At 37.1% G+C, this 24,367-nt stretch overlaps 1 protein-coding gene across 1 annotated transcript; it reads left to right on the top strand.

Moving 5' to 3' along the window:
• Positions 1-703: 703 nt before the first annotated feature.
• Positions 704-19,265, top strand: LOC114669206 (cytochrome b-c1 complex subunit 1, mitochondrial). The gene is made up of 13 exons (XM_028825388.2): positions 704-845; positions 4,500-4,640; positions 4,787-4,873; positions 6,500-6,629; positions 9,510-9,708; positions 10,024-10,103; positions 12,852-12,967; positions 13,108-13,251; positions 13,375-13,535; positions 14,709-14,794; positions 17,489-17,577; positions 18,748-18,823; positions 18,907-19,265. The coding sequence occupies exons 1-13, from the start codon at positions 783-785 to the stop codon at positions 18,969-18,971; spliced, it is 1,437 nt and encodes a 478-aa protein (XP_028681221.1). The 5' UTR covers positions 704-782; the 3' UTR covers positions 18,972-19,265.
• Positions 19,266-24,367: the final 5,102 nt, after the last annotated feature.

The raw sequence follows: 24,367 nt of genomic DNA, 5'->3' as shown, positions 1-24,367 counted from the left end.
TAACTTGTGTATATTCTAAAACTGTAAGCGTTGTTTGTTATACGAGGTCTATATTTTCCACATGTTCGTAACATATCCCGCCCATATTCCCTGCGTGCTTTGACATAAACGTGCGTCTTGCAAACACCGGACATCTGATTGGTCAGAGACTCCGTCTGTTTTTAATGTGCCAATTTACAGCTGCCTTGACTTAATAGGTTAACAATTGCATGATTTAATAAGAATTTACTTATGGCTAAAACAGGACAATTAAAGATTTTTTTAAGTATATGCCGTGACACCCAAATTGGGGTTGATATTGAGGGTTGTTCTGGAATTATAGCGCGTCTGATCGCCCTAAATATAAGACACCAGTTGACGTTTGTTCATAAACGTAAACTTATGGCTGTGGCTGCACTACAGTACTATGCACCGAAAAAAACGTATATAAATAATCAATAGATTACGCATGCGGTTTTATTTAATTTTACATTAATACAGTATTAGACAAATGTTCAGATCATGAATATTTTATATGTATAAGATGCACCATCGTCAAAACACAGTAATGCTTTATCAATAAAACTGTAAGCGCTAAAGTATCCAGTTTTAATTTCTAGGGATATGCTTTCACAAAATGCAAAATAAAATGCAAAGATCGTAAGATGTCTCAGACCCACCACCAGTCTCAACACCACATATCCTGAACTTTTTGCGTCACATGCGTGCGCCGTCTCGCGATATGACGACCCGCATACGCACTCGTCGTGCGCGTCACCTTTCGTGTCCTGGCACTGCAGAAGATGGCGGCTTCAGTGTGCAGAGCCGGTAGCGCGGTGGGGCGAGCTCTAGTGAAGGCTAGGGCGGTGAGTAACGTAGTGTATTAAATGGCGAAGCATTAGGTTATGACTTATCATGAAGAATATTTAATATGTCTTCCGAGAGGACTTGTCTTGTCTTTGCCTATTATAAACAAGGCCTTGACCGTCCGAGACACAAGGAAGGTCACTGGTTTATGAGAACACAGAACAAGACAGAATGGCTATTTACAGTGTAACTAATGTTTTGACAGTTTGTGTAGCACCTTTCTAGGTGGCCCGCGCAATAATATTCATATCAAAACAATGATGTTAATCATATTGCACCTATCTGTCAAACACTTTATATAGCGCCTTTCATTGGTGGACGTCATTCCGCGGTAGCTTAAAGGTACATAGCTATTATGCAGTAATTCACATAGTATGGTTTACAAAGGGAAACACGTATAGGTTAAATGACTCGTTCAGTGTCACGTACGGCGTCTATATATGGGGTGCAACTAAGTATTACTTTTACAAGGACACATTACCTAAACAATATTGCAATTGTATCTTTTATAACGTTTATTCAATTTATTACGGCATGTAGATGATGAATAGATGGGATCCAACCCGGACGGTGCACCAGTAAATTGCAGGTTCACACACACTAACTCCCTAATACTGGACCAATCACGTATAAGTCTTTGAGACGACGGAGGACAACTAATCATTATACCTCCCCGTATGAAAACTTGTTGTCTTGCTAATACACTTGCTATTGAATTTGAATGTGAGGATGCTTTGCTGTGTCATATTATTCATGTAAAGCAGTACCTTGAAGTAACTGAAGATTTAGCAGTGTTATTTATATTTTTATCAGGTTCACTATTTTAACTTCCAGTTCATGGTTACATTTAACTTCAATCTATGAATTTAAAATGACCTGGCATGAGTTAAATTGAGTGTGAATATGTTAGTGTGCTCTGTGATGTACTGGCACCCCATCAACAGTTCGCTTTAATTCATTATTTTTATTTCTGAACATTTTAAATTATTTCCACAGGTGGAGAATTATATATAAAAAATGCTGCAACATAATGGTATGTGGTACTAAGATATAGTATGGATTGTTAAAGAAATTGCAGTAAATAATAATAGCATTATCAAAAAAAAAAATAAGCAATATAAAATTAAAAATGTAATTATAAGTATTCAGATATATAGCATATAACTTGACATTAAAAGTAGCTGAGGTGAATAGTGGTCAGTAACACTGAATCACTAGGGCAGACTAATCGGTAGTTCAGATGTTTACAAAATGGAGTCTCAGTCTCGGATCATGGTGATGATGATATGCAGATTGGTATTTTAATGTCTTATTGACAAGAGTCAGTTCTAAGTCTGATGATACAACATCAAACGTCAGGTGTCTCATGTCATAAATAGCCTATATAGATGAAGTGTAGCATGTAAGATGGTTGGTTTCTCCCAATGCTATCAGGTTAGAGTCTAGCCCTAACTTTATTTTTTTTTTACAACAGTAGCTAATGTAACATATGTCTGACCACTATTATTAGTAGTGACTATATCAATTTGTTTAAAAGTAAAAAAGATTATAAAAGACTGAAGAATAGGTAGGGAGTCAACTTCCATGCCTGATCACATCGTATCACCCCTTGGTCTTCAATCAGTCAGTCACCATAGAGCCCTTTAAAAATAACAGATGGTAGGCTAAGGATAAAAATTTACATTCCAAATGTAGATCAGATACTTACTTACAAAGTGACTAATTTTAAGAAAAGCAGATATGTCTGAACACATGTATAAACATTAAAGTAAACGTTAACAGTATACAAAGTAGTTATCTGTTATACCTGAATTTTTAATCACTCTTTAATATTGTTCTTTTATCAGTATGGCGCTGCTGGAGTATGTGAATTTCCCCTTGGGATTAATAAAGTCTCTCTCTCTCTCTCAGCTGTTTATCATTAAACCAAAAAAAGAGTCATACATATAGATATTACAAACTATTGGTCAGGGTTCTTGGATCATAGTGTACATTTTTGTGATTTAAATTAGAATGTTGTTTCTATTGATACAGTAAGAATCTGAATATGTGTGGTTTTGTAGTATTTGGCCTATGTCAGAGTTTGTGTGCTGTTTCGCTCTAACTTTTTAGTATAAAGTACTCTACATTTTCACCTAGCAACAGTATTTTTCAAAGCTTGCTCCCATTACAATATTTGCTAATTGGTTTGTGAAATGCTATCATGTGCTGTGAATTAACAAATGGAATTTGTTTTTTTAGCTGGACATTATTGTACTATTTCCTTCCTTTGCTATCTGTTACAAATTAGACAGTAAATGTCTATACGCTGTAGTGCTACCAGTAATGATTTCAATATTTGTTTTAGTATATTTGGTTATAAATTAAACATTCTTGAGGCTGCGTATATGTTTCTGTATGAAATACAACACTGTACATTTACTATTTTGGCTGATGCCTTTATCCAAGGTGACCTACAACATTTGTGACACAATTGGTTACATTGCTTTTGGGTTTTCAATTGGAGCACAGACAGGTCAAGTGACCTGCTCATGTATTTTCAGTAGTAGGATTTGAACCCACAGCCTCAGGGTTTGAAGTCCATAGACTTAATCACTACACCACACTGCCTACTATAGCAACAGGTCTGTTACAATGTTGTTTTTCCAATATATTTATAAACCTTTCACATGGTCAGGTCACTAATTTTTAACCAAAAGAGGGGTGTGCAGTTTTCATTGATATTTTGAAACTTTGTTGCTAGTCACACTAAATTTTACTGGTTTTGAAGGGGTAAAACTGTTAAACCTACTTGTTAAATCACATACTTTCCCATGAACCAATAATTATTTTGTCAGACTGTTAATTTTGTTGTATAACCTCTTATACTGTAACATTTTGATTTTTGTTATTCATAATCTTACTTTATTTCTAATCATTTAAATATATGGTATTTTTTTGGAAGTCTGTCTTACTGGCAAGTGATAAGTTTGCATCATTCCAGGATTATTGCAAGAAACTTCAGTTGATAATTTTATGAGTCCAGTAAAGACTGAAAGTGCTTCGGTATATATAAGGCGGGGGTTGGTAGCTCGTACCTTCTGCCCAGTGTTGCTGTCATAGGCTTTGTCCCCAACCTGGCCTCCTCCTAATTAGACATTTTTTTAAGTAACGTGCAAATATGGGACAGTGATCTAAAGTTTTGTTAAGTAGTGATGTTGAAAGTAGTGCAGCACTAACTGAAATCTTGTATACATTTTGAAAGTTTAAAAAATTAATGTGTTTGAATTTAAATTTTAAGACCCAAGGGATTCACTAATAAATATGGCAACACCCAATGTTGTTGCAAAGGCTTATAATGCTAAAGAGCAGTGCAGCAAAATCTGGAATGGTTCAATAAGATTCATGGATTGTTAGTAATTTCACAGATGTATCATCTTTGTATATGGGAAGCACAAGTAATCAGGACAAATTTGGTATTGAAAGGTCATTGCATTTGATATAGTAAGTGTCTGATTTGAGCAATGAAAGTTAATGAAAGCATAATGTAATTAGCATGTCAGATGGACAAATAAGTGCATCAGATACAAAGTAGTTGGAATTAATTTATTAACATTTATTTCTTGTTTATAATATGTCTTACATTTTGTATTTGCTGTTTGGTCTTTTTCTAGCCTGCTTTTCTGGGTCTCAGGAGAAGCCAAGGTGTTGCAACTTACGCTCAAACACTTCTAAGTATTCCTGAAACCAAGGTGACCAATCTTGAAAATGGCTTTAAAGTTGCTTCAGAGGATTCAAACCAGGGTACATGCACGGTGGGTGTTTTAACTTATGTTTGTGATACAGAAAAAAGTATAATTATTTTCCCTATGAAAGAGTCAAAAAACCGTGGCACTTAGATTTTCATTGAATTTGGGATTTTTTTGTAATCTGTATTTTATTTTTATTTTTTTATGCTTAGGTTGGAGTATGGATTGATGCTGGCAGCAGATATGAATCGGGAAAAAAAAATGGGTCTGCATATTTTGTTGAGCATATGACCTTCAAGGTGAGATCCATCCTTTGATACTTAAATGCAAAGTGTAATGTTCTATTTGCTAAGCATTTTTTCTTTGCAAAATCACTTTGTAATACTGGTCCGCCAAATTTTTTTTTTTAATGCTCCTGTCATTTTCAGACACTTTTCCACCACATTAACTTTTTTCAGGAACCTGGGAATTTTTTGAACTGAGGAAATTTTGTAAAATTCCTACTGCAGGAACTCTGACCATTTTAGGTCCTGATAGGTAGTTACTGGTACTTTTTTAGCTCCGCTTTTTGTTCAACCAGGAAGTATCTTGGATGGGGCTTAGGTGATGAATTCTGCTGATTGTTCAACCACAAGCACCGGTGCCATCGTAGAAATCTGTTAGTAGTTTGGCTTTCATGAATTATTGGTGTAGATGTAGTTCCCAGTTTGTACTGCATCACTCTTCATAGCTGGTTCCCTGGTGCGACTTACTGTACACCTCACCAAAGCAATAAGTGGTTTCCCCGTGAACTCGAGCATCTCGTTTTGCACATCACATATTTTAAATAAAGGTTACAGTTCCTTTTATGTAATGGGAACATAGGACACCAAAGTGTCCCAGAGCCTACATTGTACAGGAACTCATTGGTTTTTTTATAACTGCACAATTTGTTGCTTATGCCAAATATTCTGAATTTATAATCTTGTTTAAGCAATATCAGCCATTTTGTCAGCAAGTTTACCAAATTTTTGAAAAATCAATTAATCTTCTTTTATGATGGGTTAATAGTAATATGTTTTTAATGATGTTGTTTTAAACACCCCTTGACTGTTTATATTAATTTTTGCTTCTATTTTAGAGATTGTGATTGCATCCTTTATGAAATCTGCTTGTTTATGCAGATGTGATGATACATTATATTACTAATCCAGTCTATCACTTTCATATACATTACATTTAATGTACATTACATGAATTAAAGGATTTATATAAAATTACAGGTTTCAATATAAATAAGAATATATTTCTTTTAGGTCATCCTGTATGTCATCTTACATTTAATCATTTTGCTTTAAATATCTTGCAACAGTTCACATACTTAATCATATCCACATAATGACTTAGGCGCAGTGGTAGCGCTGCTGCCTCGCAGTTAGGAGACCCGGGTTCGCTTCCCGGGTCCACCCTGCGTGGAGTTTGCATGTTCTCCCCGTGTCTGCATGGGTTTCCTCCGGGTGCTGCGGTTTCCTCCCACACTCCAAAGACATGCAGGTTAGGTGGATTGGCGATTCTAAATTGGCCCTAGTGTGTGCTTGGTGTGTGGGTGTGTTTGTGTGTGTCTTGCGGTGGGTTGGCACCCTGCCCGGGATTGTTTCCTGCCTTGTGCCCTGTGTTGGCTGGGATTGGCTCCAGCAGACCCCCGTGACCCTGTATTCGGATTCAGCGGGTTAGAAAATGGATGGATGGATGGACTTAAAAGGTCTATTGAAATTACTTTTTGCAGGAATGTTGTATTTACTAGGAGTACAGTGTAGCTTTTTAGGTGTCAGACTTGCAACATTGTACTCTGCTTTACAAGACAAATGTTTAATGAAAATGTGATTGTGTTATAAAGCTGCCTATCTGATTAAACATCTGATGGAATTATTTAATTATTTTTACAGGGCACAAAAAAACGCCCACAGGCTGTTTTAGAGCAGGAAGTTGAAAGCATGGGTGCACATCTTAGTGCCTACACATCAAGAGAACAGACAGCTGTTTTCATGAAAACAATGACAAAAGATATGCCTAAAGGTAAATTGAAAGTAAAATCCATAATGTAGAAATTTATTGGTTTGTTATTGGTTTGCCTATATTACCCCTTAAAACAATCTCTGAAACAAGGTACTTTGTTCATTCATTATGCGGGTCACTATTGTAAAATACCATTTTACAATACTTCAGTAGTTTAATCAGTATTTATAATACAAAAAAGTCAACCCATAAAGTGAACCACTGTTAAAAAATACAGCTCAAGACGGAGTTCATTTCAACAGAGAGGAGGAAGGTAAATTTCAGTATGGCTAAAGTAAGTGTTCTTACATTTACTGTATGTCAACTAGATCACCTACAGTAGCTGTATATAAAGCTTCATTCAGCTTATGAGTAAAGACTGAGCATACCTAACTCATAAAATTATAACACATATGTCAGTGCTATAAGAATGAGAAGACCATTTTCTTGCCCCCATTTTAGTCTGCTTACCCCACACATTGTTCATGACCACTTACTAGTATGCTAATGGTATTTTTGTTTATACCTGAATATTAATCCAGATGTCTGTCTTTTGCTAATCTTGATAATATTTATCAAATCCATTGCTAAATATCTTCTGAAAATTTGAGTAAAATGTCATGGATGCTAATAAACGATTGATAGTTATGCTATGGACAATATCTTGTACCAATACTAGTGTTCTCAGTGGTACTCAGAATTAAGTTTGGTAAATTTTACTTCTGGCATTCACACAGGTGTGCAGATTGAATGCTTATGACTGCCGGAAGGGTTGAAGGATGGTAAAATGTACAGAATTGGCCTAACTTGCGTGTAGGTTATATAGTCACAAGAATAATTGGTTAACAATTACTTTATTCAGCAAGTCACACATACAAATAAAAAATCATTTATCTTAGAGTTTTCCATTTTAATGGAAGTCAATTTGTAATTACTCTTTGAAAGTAGTAGTCCACATGAAGTTGGAAAGTATTTTGCATGGCACTGCATAATAGCAGCTTTCTTCCCATCCCCTTTACACAAAACATCACAGTACTTAGGCTAACTCAAGCAACCATCTTTGTACAGTGGAACCTCGGGTCACGACCATAATTCATTCCAAAACTCTGGTCGCAACCCGATTTGGTCGTGACCCGAACTAATTTTCCCCCATAGGATTGTATGTAAATACAATTAATCCGTTCCAGACCGTACAAACTGTAAATATATATATATATATATATATATATATATATATTAAAGATTTTCAAGCACATAGTTAATTATATCATAGAATGCACAGTGTAATAGTAAACTAAATGTATAAACATTGGATAACACTGAGAAAACGTTGAACAGAGAAAACTAACATTGCAAAAGTTCACGCTATAGCCTTACAAACCACTTGCTGTAAACACTTTTTTTTTAAATGAGTTTTAAGCACAGGGAAAAAAATGAAAATTTGAAATATCCTTAATTTATTCAAAAACTAACCATAAACAACTTGAGAAAACTAACCTTGCATGATTCGAGTTCTGGCATGAAGGAAGTGAGGAGGAAGAACTAGCCATTCGTAGAAGTATAGTTTTGCAGCAAACCGCCATGAATCTTCCTGGCTTTCTCGCATAACATCGCCTCGCTTACGCTATCCCCTGCAAGTTGCTGCTCGTTCAACCACACTAGCAACAGTTTTTCCACCTCTTTCAGCACTTGAGGCCTCTGTTTGGTTAACACTGTAACTCATTTTGCAACATCAGCTGCTTTAATGGCCTCTTTCTGCTTTAGAATAGTCGAAATCGTAGATTTTAACTTCTTGTACTCAGTAACGCCACGCTTATACTTTTCAATAATTTCTTTCTTTAATTCGATTTCAGTTTTCTTCGAACCTTTGTTCTCACCAACACTACCACTCTTCACTTGCTTAGAGGCCATGGTTAATTGCAAAATGAATGCAAAAGCACACGAAATAGAGCACAAAGAGTTCACAGCGAATGCACGCACGTCTGACCGAGAACAATGTACAGGGAGAGACTGAACACGTGCGGAAATCATCGGCGTGTACGAACCAGAAGGGAAACTGGCTTGTTGTTCACCCGAGTGTGTGGTCGTGAACAGATGCAAAAGTTTGGCAAACTTTTTGGTCGTAACCCGATTTGTACGTGTTCATTCATGACCCGAGGTTCCACTGTACTAGGTCCATGTCTGTAATTTCTGATTGTTTCCAGTTTCACTTGTGGCCTTTATGTATCATCCCAAGGATAGAAATAAGATAAAAATACGTTGATAAATGCATTTAACGTTAGATAACACAGCATAATGTGGAATATATATTTTCTGAAATTACTTGTGGTAAAAACCATGGGTTTTCTCCTGATCATAGTGGCTAATTTCAAAATGCAATGTAAAATCTTTTGTGTGCCACCTATGTATGATGCAGGTATAGCTATTCAGTTATGCCAGGTAAATTTTGTCATGCATCTGTGCAAGCAATATTAATCTTAAAGTAAGATTATTACAGATGCGTCTCCCTAACCCTAACCCTAATTTAAAGAAATGACTGCATTAGTTTATTTGTTTTATAGAATATTTTTATAATAATACAAACTTTATGTATATAAATATTTTTTATAAAGGTCTCATGGACCTTTACATAGATATGGGTTGAATTAGCTTGATATTGAGAGGAGGGGGGCATACTGCTCCTGTTATGTTTTACGTTTCATTTTGAAAATTTTTGATCTCAAACATTTCCACCAACATGGTGTAAAAAATGAATGAAGGTAAAGCCAAGATACGTTTTACTTGCCCACCTTCTAATAAATGGCTCTGTGCATGTTTTATGTTTAGTTTGGGATTTATACGTTCATTTTCTAACATGGACTACAATTTTATTTTAGCAATAACTTTTTTTTTATTCCTCAGCTGTGGAAATTCTGGCAGATATGGTTCTTAACAGCTCCCTGGGAGATTCTGAACTGGAGAAAGAGCGCAGTGTAATATTACAGGAGCTACAGGAAGTAGAGTCCAATCTGAAGCACGTCTGTTTTGACTTCCTGCATGCCACTGCCTTCCAGGGATCCCCTCTAGCTCGCACTGTTTTTGGGACGTCTGATAACATTAAGTAAGGAGCATAAAATTCTTATTTTCTTGCCTGATTATCTGTTGTTTCAGCAGCAGCCAGATATTGTTAATTTTTTTTTAATCATTACTGTTATTAAAATGTAAAAATTATTTGTGTTACCTCTTATTTTTAAAAGTAGAATTCACCAACATGTTGTAACCATAAGCCGATTTTAAAAACCCCATGCTACAGAGATACTTCAGCATTGAACTTGGGTAACACTTGTGTAAAGTGTTTATCTTCAGTGAGGAGATGGAACAGAGTAATTGCAAATGATATGCCTTTTTAATTTTGTGACCTGTGTGTATGTTTTAGATCCTTGTCTCGCAGTGATCTTGTTGAGTATATCAACACCCACTACAAAGCTCCCCGTATGGTTCTGGCAGCTGCTGGAGGTGAGATGAATTATTTAAATAATCAGAAAAAAATGTTTAAAGCTGAGGAATTTAACATGCTTGATTGTTCATTTTGTCTGAGGAAGCATTGACATATTGTACCTATGTTTATGTATCTGCCTTGCTAGTGTTCATGCTTCACACTCTGAAAAAACTATGTTTTTAGGTTGATAGGCTACTCTTTATTCATGCTGAGTTAGCAGTTTTGGATATGTGTTTGTGCGCATGAGTGTTCTTCGTGCAAGTATCCTGCCTAGGATTAATTTCTGATTTGTACCTATTGCAGCTTGGGCAAGCTGTGTTTCCAAGTAAGTCTGTTTTAGAAAAATCTAGTTTAGAAAATGAATCTATAATAAATTGAAGAGTACAAGAAATATTAGCACAAACTATTTTCAGTGTTTCCCTGAGAGAAGTTACCAATTGTTCCAAAAGCCTTTAGAAGGCAAACATATTTTTTAGCAATATTACAACCATTTGCATCAAAACACCATAATACTCCATATGTATATATTTCTTATGTGTGACATGTATTATTTTAATAAATCTCTCAAACTATAAAAAGAGGTTGCTAGTAACCTTTGAGGTTCATAAACAGATAAGGTAGGACCATGCAAAAAATTATTAAAAATTAATAGCTTTTTTTTTTGCCATTCGTGTATGTGGATTTCACTTTCACCAAGCAACAAATCTTTTCATTTTTGCGGATACTCCTCTTCATTGGGAAGAAACACTACTTTTCCCTGATGGCAACACGAATTAGATGATCTACAAGTCACCGTCTTAAAGTTTAAATCCAAACAATATATTCAATCTCTTTTCACTGTTCTGTTATTTCACCGAGGAATAATTTCCGTTTGTTTGCGCTAATGCGATCTTTACTGTCATTTCTTTGAGACTTTTTAATTTTGGTACTGTCATTATTGCTAACCTGCTCTGCATGTGTATCGTGCTAACATTTTTGAATTCTTTATGATGTTGTACTTCGTCATCTTCCCTTTGTCTTTTTTTTCCCGGCTCCAGGCGTGGTTAAATGTCTTGGCACAAAGTCTCATCTTGCAGGACATGGAAGTGTCTCTCTGAAAAGTTACGTCTTGTCCCAGGCTTAAAAGTCTTGTCTTGTTCCAGAATTTTTTATTATAATAGAGGGACTATGCTCATTGTCAAGATGTCATGAATTTTGTTAATGACCAATGATGTTTGCTTTTTAGAGCTTGTAATAAAAATTATCGATGTGTTCCTGCCGGTACTGGCTTAGTCCTAGAACTTTTTTGGGTGTTGGAGAATCACCTTGCCTAAATTGTTTCCATTATTGTTTCATGTCATGCATTTAATAACTGGGAAAGAGTTTTGAATACTTGTCAATTATTTCTCCCTTCTGAATTTGTTAGCCCTGGATACTCCTTGGATCATTGCTCTGGTAGAACTGGTTCAGCTGACCCTTAATTAATCCTTGTAATGTATTTTATGCCATCCACTATCACTCTTTAGTTTGCTTCATAGTGGCAACATTTTTTTCTGTTGTCCGTTTTGGAGTTCCTGGCAAGCCATCTCTCTTCAAGCAGTATCCTGTCACAATGAACTTCAGCAGCACAGAATGCTCGTGATTCTTGGCATATGAAAGTGACTGGTTCTGCTACAATATGACATTATGACTGAATGTCTGAAGGGATGTTGTTTAGTGTTAGAAATTCAATGGTATTTTATGGTCTTGGTCTTATCTATAACTTGCAAATGCTTAAAACTTGTAAATTAGTACACAAGCTAATTTTTGACTACTTACGAAATCAATACCATAGAATGCCCCTTTGAGCTTTAGGTGAGAATTTTTAATTTGTCAAATTTTCATACTTCCTAAGTAGCTAGATATTTCTGTTAATTTAATTTGGTCTTTTGTTTCATTGTTGTTCATTTTAATACACATACCTTTTTATTAGCAGTTTAGCCTCAGTCAGCTCCCAATCCTCCTTGTTCTGCCCAGGTTTAAAAGGAAAGAACCATTATGCAGTGTCATTTTCTGTGCTTGCATGTAGCTTTAATGGTTTGCCTGCTCTCTGTTTGATGAGTCCATCTTTTTACAGTACATCTAACAAACTCCAAACTAAGAAGTGACTTGTGAGTGGGTCTTTCTCTTAACAGTTGTAATGCTACAACTTTCATCAGTTTCCTTTACCCTAGCTCTGATTAGTTTATTTTCTTAGTTTTTTTTCCTGATGACATTTTAAAAAGTCCTTTTATGTCATTTGTGAAACTCTTAAAAGATACAGGTACTTCTGCATATTGAACTTCAGTCAAATTTCAGTCTTTAACACAATTATTGTGTTAATCAATCTGAATCTTAGTCAACTGAAACTTGCAATCATTATTGCTGTTCAGGTTTTCTGCCTGACTCAAAGGCTTTGTGTGTCATAACCAAGAAAAAGGGCAATGCCATCTTTACCTTTATAGTGCTAAAACTGATCAGTGCCTGATAGCAATAGTTAAAATTAATCCAAAACCAGTGAAGTATAATAATGTAAAACCTTTTATTTTGTATAGTGTGAAGTCATAACTAAGACAAGGGTTGTATCCCAAGTTTTTAATTTTTTTTTCTTCCATAATGTCCATTATTGTGTACCTGTAGATGAGCTGAAATATTTGAAAGCTATCAATTGTTTCTTCCCAGATTGAGTAGCACGGTTTTACTTCTGGTAAGAATTTTATTTACACACACACTTTCCAATGTCTGTAACCTTGTTTCTCCTTATACAGGAGTGAATCATGGTGAACTGGTTAACCTGGCTAAACAGCATTTTGGAAGTGTGTCATTTGAGTATGATGGAGATGCTGTTCCAGTTCTGTCACCATGCCGTTTCACTGGAAGTCAGGTAATACCAGACATTATCCATTATATGTTCTTTTGGTGTCAATTATTATTTTCCCTCAATGAGTTTCTCCTACCTGTTCTCCTGAGCACTTCTGCTTTTTGCACTAAAGATGCCTCATGTTTTAATGGCTTCTGTTTCAGATCCAACTACGTGATGATGCTCTGCCTCTTGCCCATGTCGCCATTGCTGTAGAAGGTGTAGGTATCAACAGCCCTGACCTTGTACCCCTCATGGTAGCCAGTAGTATGATTGGAAGCTATGATACCACCTGTGGTGGAGGCAAGGTACAGCATTCTTGTTTAATAAAGTACTTCTACTAGAAGCTTCTTAAGTGTAACATTTCCAAGAAAGAAGGTTGTTAATGTTAACTTTTGCATGTGTGTGTGTGTTCTTTTTTTCCTTTGCAGAATCTGAGTGGCAGCCTTGCTCGTGTTGCAGCGGAGGAAAAGCTCTGCCAAAGTTTTCAGGCTTTCAACACCTGCTATTCTGACACAGGGTTGTTTGGTGTTTACTTTGTAACGGATGGTCACCACATTGAAGACATGATGCACAATGTTCAGGGACAGTTGTACGTAAAGTCTAGCAACATTAAAATCAGTTAAATTCAGTTTTTTGTTTTTTCTTTTGCACTTTTTAATGCGTGCAGGCTCCGTGTACTGTGATAAGTTCTCTGGTTAAATGCAAATACAAGGTTTACAAATTAGTAATTACATAATAAGTGCACATAAAGACACATTTATTTAAACAAACAGAAAAAGGAAGTAGTTTGAAACTGATTAACACAAATGCAACCCAACAATATCTGTCAATTAAGTATTTGTTGAACTATAGCTAATTGACAATATACCACTAACCAGCAGCATTCATGTAAAAAATAAACCTCCATTGTCCATGGTCATTTATAACAGAGCAAGCAGAGCCAGAGACAATCACAGTCCTGGAGACATAGGCCAACTGTCTGCCCACCCCCTCCCGGGTATTGTGCAATAGAGTTTGTGCTGGGCCATCTAATCTGACAATATAATGTTTCTATCCATTGATTCTATGACTCCCAATAATCTCGGATGTCTTTTCAGTGGGTAGGAAAACAGCTTGGAATTAGAGTAGTGGGAACAAGTGTCACACAGGATGCCAAGAAGAGAAACAGAATAGAGGAAGTTTAGTATCCTGTATGCAGTTGCAGTCATTGCTGTTGCTTGCATTAAATATTGGAACCAAAGATTTTAATGGCATACAGATTAAAAAGTTAGTGGAACAGTAATGCCGGTTATTGCAGATTTATTCCAAATTGGCCCAGTGTTGGGTGTATGTGTGAGTAGGTATGCAAGTGACTGGTGCCCAGTGCAGGGCTACTTCCTGTCTTTCACACAGTACTGCTGGGATTGGCTGCATCTTAGTGTGACCAAAAATTGGATTAAGTAGGTTTAAGAATATTTTATTTTAAATAGTTCACAAATTGGTGGAGCATTAATGCAGTTTTAATGCTCATCCGTTTCATATTGGCCCTGGGTAAGTGGGTGTCTGCATGAGAGAGTACTGTGATGCAATGGTGCCTTTATCTTGGGTAGTTTACCGAACTTGCTCCCAGTGCTGATGGGATCTAGCCTCCTCTGACACTGGATTAGATTAATGCAAGTTCAGAATCTTGTGTTAGTGTTACATGATGGACACTTACTTGAGCATACTCTATTATTCCATGTCTGTCTTACTTTCAATTAAACTTCTTTCTCTCAATGTATAGGTTGATGCTGTGCACCAGTGTGACTACTGGCGAGTTGGAGAGGGCCAAGAATGTTCTGAAAACTAACCTGGTTGGTCAACTCAATGGTAAGGAACTGAGCCGATTTGCTAGATAGGACTGAGAGACATTCATTTATTCATGCCCGTAGACTGGATAATTAAGTAATTGCCAAAAGTGAACTCTTCTCATCTTAGACTGTATGTCATCTTTTGCATATACAGGTATAGCACTAAATATAGGTCTGGTACTTGGCAGCTGCTATTGTTCTGAAAAGGTGATTTGTGAGTGACATTCTCTAGCAACTATAAGATTAGATTCTCCTTAGATATAAAGTGAATCAACATATGACTTTGATTAAATTGTGCAGCAAATAGTTTGATTCAAAACCTATCAAAGAAAAAGTCTAGTCGTGTTACAGTTTGCTTACGGAAGCATATAAATGCAAAGTACATTTTAAAAGCCAATAAATTGTTCCAGGATAACACATATTCTTTAATTTTATTTTACTACTAGTCCCATTCAAGCTCTACTAGACTAGTATTGTACATTTTTCTGGGTTTGTGCTTTTTGTGTTGCACTGTCTGCCTTTGTACCGAGTGCCTAGATCAACATATGTTGGAATGTGATGTGTCTCAAATTGCAACAGATCACTGCCTCCCCTTTCTTCTACTCATCTGCCAAAATACAAAAGGGCAGATTTAAAAATGACCTAAACTGTGAGACTCACAGCCACTCACTGCCCCACAACAGTATATTGTCTATGAACTGCCTAATTTAAAAAAGGTAAAGGAAAGAAAGGCAAATAAACACGCTGTATGACATTAGATGAATCCTTTTTTCTTTGTTGGTTACATCTCTGGTCAGATGTTTTTGAAATTCCTGTTTTTAAAGAATATTCTACAAAATGTTATTATACAGGGTGGGCCATTTATATGGATACACCTTAATAAAATGGGAATGGTTGGTGATATTAACTTCCTGTTTGTGGCACATTAGTATATGTGAGGGGGAAAACTTTTCAAGATGGGTGGTGACCATGGTGGCCATTTTGAAGTCGGCCATTTTGGATCCAACTTTTGTTTTTTCAATAGGAAGAGGGTCATGTGACACATCAACCTTATTGGGAATTTCACAAGAAAAACAATGGTGTGCTTGGTTTTAACGAAACTTTATTCTTTCATGAGTTATTTACAAGTTTCTGACCACTTATAAAATGTGTTCAATGTGTCAGGTCCGAGCATTCCTAGATGAACAGTTTCCTGGAAAGTGGATTGGTCGTCGTGGGCCAGTTGAATGGCCCCCAAGGTCTCCCGATCTGACCCCCTTAGACTTTTATCTTTGGGGTCATCTGAAGGCAATTGTCTATGCTGTGAAGATACGAGATGTGCAGCACCTGAAACTACGGATACTGGAAGCCTGTGCTAGCATTTCTCCTGCGGTGTTGTTATCAGTGTGTGAAGAGTGTGAGAAGAGGGTTGCATTGACAATCCAACACAATGGGCAGCACATTGAACACATTTTATAAGTGGTCAGAAACTTGTAAATAACTCATGAAAGAATAAAGTTACGTTAAAACCAAGCACACCATTGTTTTTCTTGTGAAATTCCCAATAAGTTTGATGTGTCACATGACCCTCTTCCTATTGAAAAAACAAAAGTTGGATCCAAAATGGCTGACTTCAAAATGGCCACCATGGTCACCACCCATCTTGAAAAGTTTCCCCCCTCACATATACTAATGTGCCACAAACAGGAAGTTAATATCACCAACCATTCCCATTTTATTAAGGTGTATCCATATAAATGGCCCACCCTGTATAACTATTTTACATTTTAACACTATTTTTTTTTTTTCTACATTTTAGCAAGGAAATGCCTGTAATATTTTTATGGTTATTACCTCTTTTTGATAATAATTACATATGATTGCGCATCCTCAATCTTCTGTTGGAAGGTGGTACATGCTAATATTGTTTATTAGTTGTGTGGCGGTGCTGCACAGAAAAGGTGGAAGCTGAGTGCAGAGCTCAGCGATTGTGAAAAGGAACCATTCTACTCACACTGCATAGAAGCAGTCTCTGCATGGCTGAGAGTTCTCCTTCAACTCATGATGTGAGGAGCTGCTTCTGAGGGCCCAAACACTTTGGAGTTGCTCTTGACCACTGGCAAAACGGGAAAATGTGTGAACTGATTTGGAGCATGATGTGATTCCACGGCAAAACACTTTGTGCAGTTGTTGCAGGGTTTATATTTTGGGTGGGTGGAGTGTGTAGCTATGTTCAAAAAAAAAAAGGGGGGGGGGGTTGGGGGTAGTGTAGAGCTCAGCTGACATCACCAGAAAGCACTCTCTGCTTGCAGTGGTTAGAAGCAATTTCTGTGCAGCTGTGACTAGGAGTTCTCCTTTAGTTCATGCTGTAAAGACCTGCTTCTGTGGGCTTGAGTTGATCACCAGTGGTTACCACCATGTTAATGTGTATACTGGATTGGATCGTGGTGTGATTCATTGACAGAACACTAGTGACAGTGTGCTACCATTCAGTTGAACTTGCCAGTATAGCATTAAGTAAAAGGCTATAGTCATCACTGTCACTGAAAATTGTTTTTTTGCTTGTTGCCTCTTAAATACAATCACTACTCATCTTAATTCTTGATCTTCCACCTTAATCTCCCCAATTGTTAAAGAGTATTGATCTTTTCCTTAAATGACTTAATACTCTGTAAGGAAAAAGAATAGCCAAATATATTAGGGACTTCATCTAACCAGAAGTATTTTCCTTCAGGCACCACACCTGTGGCTGATGACATTGGTCGGAACGTCCTAAGCTTTGGACGCAGGATCTCATTAGCAGAGTGGAGTGAAAAAATTGATGTAAGTGACTTTTGGATTAAACAGAATAACTGCTTATTATGATGATGTTTCATAATAGTTTTATGTGATTTTAATAATATACAACCAAGTGTTTTTTATTCCACATCTTCCCTTTCATAACTAATAAACTTATGTTAGGAAAGAAAAATAGGCATAGTGGTCTTGAAGGCTGAACTGTTCTGTTCACTAATAAGAGTGGTTATTTGGGGTGATTGTGGAATTATGTTGATTTAAAAAAAAAAAAAAAAAAAAAAAATTTAAATTGCTGCATTTGGTTAGCCCATCTTTCTGTCTCTCCATCTCTCTCTTCTGTATCATTATGGAACTAAGTCTGAAGATTATTTTTAAATGCATATTTTGAAAAGACATGGTTTCTTCCAGATCACAGGGAAGCCTTGATATTGTTTGTACTAAAATTCAAAATGTTTTCACTAAAAAGATGATAAATAGATGAATAAATAGGATCACTCAAGTTAGCTGGGGTAGCCTATTGTACCTCTAGAACGGGGTGGGTAGTGTCGGTCCTGGAGAGCCGCAATGGCTGCAGGTTTTTGTTCCAACCCAGTTTCTTAATGAGAAAACAATTATTGCTGATGAAACACTTATTGCTTAAGTGACATTTTAATGCTTCATCTTCGTGGTCTCACTTGTTAAGGTTCCCCACCCTTGATTGCTTATTTTAGTCTTAAACCGCTGCATTCATTGTTTTAATGGCTCCTTATTAGCAATGATAAAGCAGCCAGCAGTTCTCCATCCAGTTTGTTTTCATTTACATCTGTGTGTGTTCATCATACACTGTTTGATTTAATAAAGCATGTAATAGAAAATGTGATAGACTGAAAGTTATTTAGGCTTCAAATCATTTGGATGATCTCCTTGGAGAGTACAAAATCTACGATAGAAGAACCGTACATTGCAGACTAACAAGCCATAAAATTAAATAAGGTCCGGGATTGGCTTCTAATTAAGCAGTTGGGTTGGAATGAAAACATGTGGCCACTGCGGCTCTTCAGGACCGACATTGCCCACCCCTGCCCTAGAATAATCATGTGGCAAGCCAGTTATCACCTTGAGTTTAAAAAATGAAAATTAAACACTAATTTTCTATTTTTATTTTTTGTTTTAATTGGTTGGTGTTTGCAATTACTGCCGGTTGTTATGTTATACCAGGCTGTCAGCCCAAAAATGCTTCAGGATGTCTGCTACAAGTATATCTATGATACTTGTCCTGCTGTGGCAGCTGTAGGTGAGTGTAAAAGTACTTCTTCCTTTCTGAAATGGTTGTGGACTTGGGCACCTCTCATCTGTAAATTTGTGTTTGATTTGCAGGCCCTGTTGAACAGCTCCCAGATTACAACCGAATCCGCAGTGCCATGTACTGGCTTCGACTATAAAGGCCCTGCCTGCCTGTGTTTCAGCAGGTCTACTTCACTATCCCGGCTTTCTATGGTCATTCATTTTATTGTAGACTCTTCTTTTGCTGTGATACCATCATCACGTTTTGAAACAACAGTCCCAGCTTCCAAGTGCTTGAATAATGTTTTTTTTTATTCTTTCTTTTAAAATTGACTTAAAAGAAGGCAATAGTACTGGAAACAAAGGTTAATTAAATATTATACGTGACACCGGGCTCTTTACTGTTTGATCTGAACAACCCTTATTTGTAAATAAACTGAAACACTTGATTACATGTGTGTCTTGGTAAATCATGTCAACCATTAAAGTACAAGTGTTATTCTATGTATTGTTGGATGCCAGCCACTCGATAGCTGGTGTTTTAATTGTTCTGCCTTTAACCACACCGTATACATGCTGGATACTCCTCATACAGCTTCTAAGGTGTACTTAGTACCTCCCTGCATGTACAAGATTCTGGTGTCAAAGCAACTTGGGACCTCATCCAACAGTACCTGTCACTACAGCAGATGCCCATACTCGAGTCTCAAATGATTTACATAGAGATGGAATTCATTGAAACCTAATAAAACGTTTGCAAAAAAAGGTGTGAGAGATTAATTTAGTAAAAATATGAGAAACATTTGGATGTCATATAGTGCTCATAAAAAGCATTCACGCTACTGTTATACACAACAGTTTTCAGATTGATCAACAGAACAAAATAGTGTCAAAATGAAAACATCTCTAAAAAGTAATCAAAATTTTAAAAATGCAAATACTTAGGCTGTGTGGTGTAGGGGTTAGGGCTTCGGACTGCAAACCTTAAGGTGGTGAAGTTCAAATCCTGCTACTTGCTCTGTGTGACCCTGAGCGAGTCACTTTGACCTGTTTGTGCTCCAACTGCAAAAAAGAAATGTAAGTTGCCTTGGATAAAGGCATCAGCAAAATAAGTAAATAATAATAATGCAATGGGGGAGAATATTTTTATAACACTGGCTGCTAGATACGTACTAATGCAAAATGATTGAAAGAAGTTGCTCTCTTTTAAATATTAGTACTTATCGACCTCTTTCATTTTCAGTAGCATCCATCAGTTCCCCTTTTAAGAGTAAACATTGTGTATATTAACATTGTTTTTAATTTGGATGTGCTTTGAGTAAGCAAAGATTTCAGGTAAATTTTTCAAATAACTCAGTTGGTGGATGTTACATTTTCTTTTGTACCCTGTTTGGTAATCTCTGATGAGCTGGTGGCTGTTTGTATTGTACATGTTTTACAGTTTGGTTGCTTGTTTTTCCTTAACTGCTTTTATTCTTGTGCCTCCAGTGAAGTTGGTTACATTGGAATACTACAATTGACAGGTTGCTGTTTAGTGACCAGTCTTACTTTAAACACCTAGAGGAGTGAAGTATATTTTAAAACAGGTGTTTCTTTTTTTCCTTTACTCTCTGCAACCCTGAACTGGATTAAATGGGTTTGATAATATTAGAGCTCGAGATTTTAAAGTAGTGGTGCAATGAGGCAAAGCTGCCACTAGTCGGTGCTATTACCTGTAAAATAAAGCACTTGTGAGCCTTTACCACTTTTGGCAATGCCGAGCTCAGATTAGTGTGGGCAATGACATTTTTGCTCATGCTTATATATTATAACTTAAGTTAAAGCCTACAAAATATCTTGATTTTACAGTGCTCCACGTTTTCCTTTGCTGTATGTAAAAAAAAAAATAATAATAATTGCCTATGTTCAATTTTATGAAGAAGAAAAGTTTCTAAAACATGTCTACAGTTAAAAATGAATTGGGCAGCTACGACTGTGAACAGTATTTGTGTTATGAATAAAGTTTACTTTGGCCTGTGTTGCTCAAACATGTCTAACATTTTTGTTTCCCTTATTTGTAGTACTCTAGGGACAGTTGTTCTACGCACTTGGCAGTTTGTTTTCTGTTTTAGATGCAGTAGAAGAGGTAATCAATCAAAGTGAGTGATGCTATATATGAATTTACTGGTGAAGGAAATGCTGATTGGTCAGCGCCATGTCAGGTGTTCAATACCTGATCACCATTACAATTCTGACAGTGGGCACTGCCTTCTGTCGTATTCGGAGTGCTACTCCTCAGTCGAGAGATTACTGTTCACTAATTTCCTTACCCACGTGGTGACAGAAAGAGGTACAAACAATGAAATAGCATATTTAAATACAGCAACAGTCCAAATATAAAATGTTCTTCTGTCTGAGATGCATTTCATCCACTATGCTTAACTGAGTACAAAATGCAATTCCTCAAACATCTCTTCAGGCGCACACAACAGTGCTTCCTGAATCTTTTTATTAAATGATTTTGAAAGTGAATAACTGCATTTAGGGTTGTTTTTTAATGTTGTATCTGTTTAAATTTACTCTTTCTGGACAGGCTGTGATTTCTCACTATCTTTAATGGGGAATAAAAGAAGGTTTGGAAAATGGATGGACAGGAGTATTTCCAGACGGTGAGTTGACCGGTAACATGCAATTTCATCTTTACTATGAACTAATTTAACATTGTGTGTTTTTTTTATTGTTTTTTTTTTAAGATTGTCTTCTTATAGTTTTAATTTTCTGCTCCTGTCTTCACTAACCTTCTTTTTGAAAAGAGCACATAGGGAGAAGTTAATCCCGAGTTTGAATTTCACTCCTGGCCACTACCTGTTTGCAGTCTTGCACTTTCTCCCTGTGCTTGTGTAAAGTTTCCTCTTGGCATTTCACACCTCAAAAAAAGGCGTGTTAATTAATAATGACAAGTCCTCGCTGTGGGTGTTAGTGGACTCTGTGCTGGATGGGGTCCTGCTTTGTGTCCAGTGCTGCCAACGTTGACTCCACCTCACCCGATTTCAGTTAAGTGGTTTGTAAAGCATGACATGTTTTTCAGTCGTAGAGCATATCAGATTCAATGACGACAGTTGCTGGATCTTGTCGCCTTCAGGATGTTGGTTTGCATAATGTGGAATCGCAGTGTGGAAATGAATTATATGACTCCATGATGAATTTTCGGCACAGGTACAAATTTCTAAAGTATTCTGAGCACAACACATTCTGATAGCCAATTAACATTGAGCCGCTGCCAATACAAATGTATTCTGGGTACGGTTCATTCAGTTACAATCTCAGCCACATTTTTCATTTTTCCATTCTGTTATGGTACAATAAGACCAACATTAAGCAGACAAGGCTCTGATCTTTATGTGGTTGAAGACCCCCTGCTGCTGCTTCTTACATTGTACTTATACTTGAGCTGTCTAACCCACAAGAGCCTGCCACTATGATTTAAGACAAAATTACATATGTTGGGGCGAGAAGTCTGACCAAGTCGCTGATGTCAGCCAGTACAACTGGTGGTCATGAGAGGGGGCCACAGCTATCCCTGACTATGTAAATTAAGGCTATGGTGGAAAATCAACAGGAAAGTGGCGCAGGAGCTTTATTGTAAAGATTTTCATTCATTCTAAAAGCTGATATATAAAATGGAGGTGTGCTGCATTCAATGACTTACTGTAGCATTTATCCTTCTTATGTTAGATACTTTGAGTTAAAAATGTGATGAGCTGGACTATCACCAACACTATGGACTCCTTCATGCTAGCGGCCCATTACACAACTTCAGGGTGGGAGAATATCGAATTTAATGGCTGAAGTTGCTGAATCTTGTCAATCTGAGCGTGTCAGATTACATGGCTATGAATCGCAAGAGATGACAAAATATACAACTCTATGACAAAGTTTGGGGAGTTTTAAATTTCCAAAATATCATGAGCTTGTCACACTCTGACAAAGAATAATATACTGATGCGTAAAGCCTACAGCATAGTCCACATAGCGGGCCCTCTCAGAATTTGACTTGGTGTCGCGTTGACGCAGACCCTTACGACTCTGATTGGCTGGTTTATGTAACTACCGTATATACTGGCATTTAAGTTGGGCCTTCAAAGCCGAAAAATCGATCATAAAATCAGACCCGACTTATATGCCCGCTCAAAAATACAACACTTAATTTTTTTTCTTGCTTCCTCCAATCTTGCACCAGTTTCTCAGACGCATCGAATTTTGTTGCAGCAGCGCAGTTACCAATTTATTCCGCCACCTTCAACGACTTTTAATTTAAAATCAGCTTCATATTTTCTTCTGATCGAACACTCCGTCGTAGATAAGGGATGTTCTTAATGATAAAGGTGTATGAGGGTGTGAGATACAAAAAACACAAAACAGTGCAAACGTTGCTTCAGAATAGTTTGGGTATGACCATGTGGTCACATAGGCACAATACATAGAAAAAAGGGCAGTGTGCTCCGTGGTTTCTCTCTCAGGTGGGCATATCATAATCGCTTGGACCAATAGCGTGAGTTTTCCTAGTTCAACTTATACGATTGAAAATACTAGAAATCAAGCCCCGACTTATCCGCGGGAGAACTTAAACGCGAGTATATACGGTACCTATTTCCTGAAAAGTGTTTCCATTTGTCTGGTTCTATTCTGAAATCACCTTGGAGCAGATCAAAGGAAATCGGTTTTGAATGTATGAAAAGTGGGAAATGTAAAGGACTAATATGTTTGCCTACAGAAGAACATGTATAAGCCAGAGAAGCGGTGGTCCTGGAGGGCAAAAACTGCCTGCATTTCAATAGACAATTTGCTTTAATTGCATCCTGTAAACACCACCAACTAGTGTTCAGACATGTGCCTGCATGTGATGCAGAGGACTAGACCTGTAAACTGCTTGTAATGGCCTACAACTTTGGCTCGACTCAGAAGTCAGCCTTTGCAGGGCTGGTGCTAAACGAATGCTTTCCAGGTTCAGTGAGTTCAGCCACAATCTCGTTCCTTACTTTTCCCTTTCTCTGTTCTGTCATGGTACGGCAAACATGAACCACCAAGCAGATGAGGCACCCCTGTTTGCATGGTTAATAATGCCCCTGTTCCTTCTTTCCTCGTGATTGCATTTTATGCCTTGTACTTCTAGGTGAGTTCCCATTGATTGTCTGCTCTCTCTGTCTCTCACACACACACACAAAGATTCTGTCCTTATGACTTAAGACAGAATCAAGCCCCGTTTGATTTAGCTGGATTTGCAGACTGGTTGAACTGAGCTGCTGGAGATGTTATAAAAACGCATCTGGTGTTTATGGAAGTGTAGTGTGACAGGCCTCGACCATCTAAGAGAATGTAAATGAATTCTGCAATGAAAATCATTACAAAAATGTTGAGTTGTGACTGGGGTTTAACGTAGTCCAGGGGTTGACTTGTCTTGTGCGTTTCATTCTTTAGAGCTCAGCCCAGAGTTGCTTCTTGCTTTTCGTCTGATGTTCCCATGAAAGGCGGCAGCTCTCCTCCTCAACCTTCAAGTTAGTTTGTGCAGGATCTG

The sequence above is a fragment of the Erpetoichthys calabaricus genome, chromosome 18 (genome assembly GCF_900747795.2).
Source record: "Erpetoichthys calabaricus chromosome 18, fErpCal1.3, whole genome shotgun sequence".
NCBI lineage: Eukaryota > Metazoa > Chordata > Cladistia > Polypteriformes > Polypteridae > Erpetoichthys > Erpetoichthys calabaricus.
The sequence above is the reverse complement of the archived record's forward strand: the minus strand, read 5'-3'. Positions and strand labels throughout refer to the sequence as shown.

Excerpts from the sequence above, each read along its gene's own strand:
- LOC114669206 (XM_028825388.2), top strand. The coding sequence starts at position 783 with ATGGCGGCTTCAGTGTGCAGAGCCGGTAGCGCGGTGGGGCGAGCTCTA. Across the intron at positions 4,641-4,786 it reads CAAACCAGGGTACATGCACG|GTTGGAGTATGGATTGATGC; the intron begins GTGGGTGTTTTA and ends TTTTATGCTTAG. Across the intron at positions 4,874-6,499 it reads TTGAGCATATGACCTTCAAG|GGCACAAAAAAACGCCCACA; the intron begins GTGAGATCCATC and ends TTATTTTTACAG.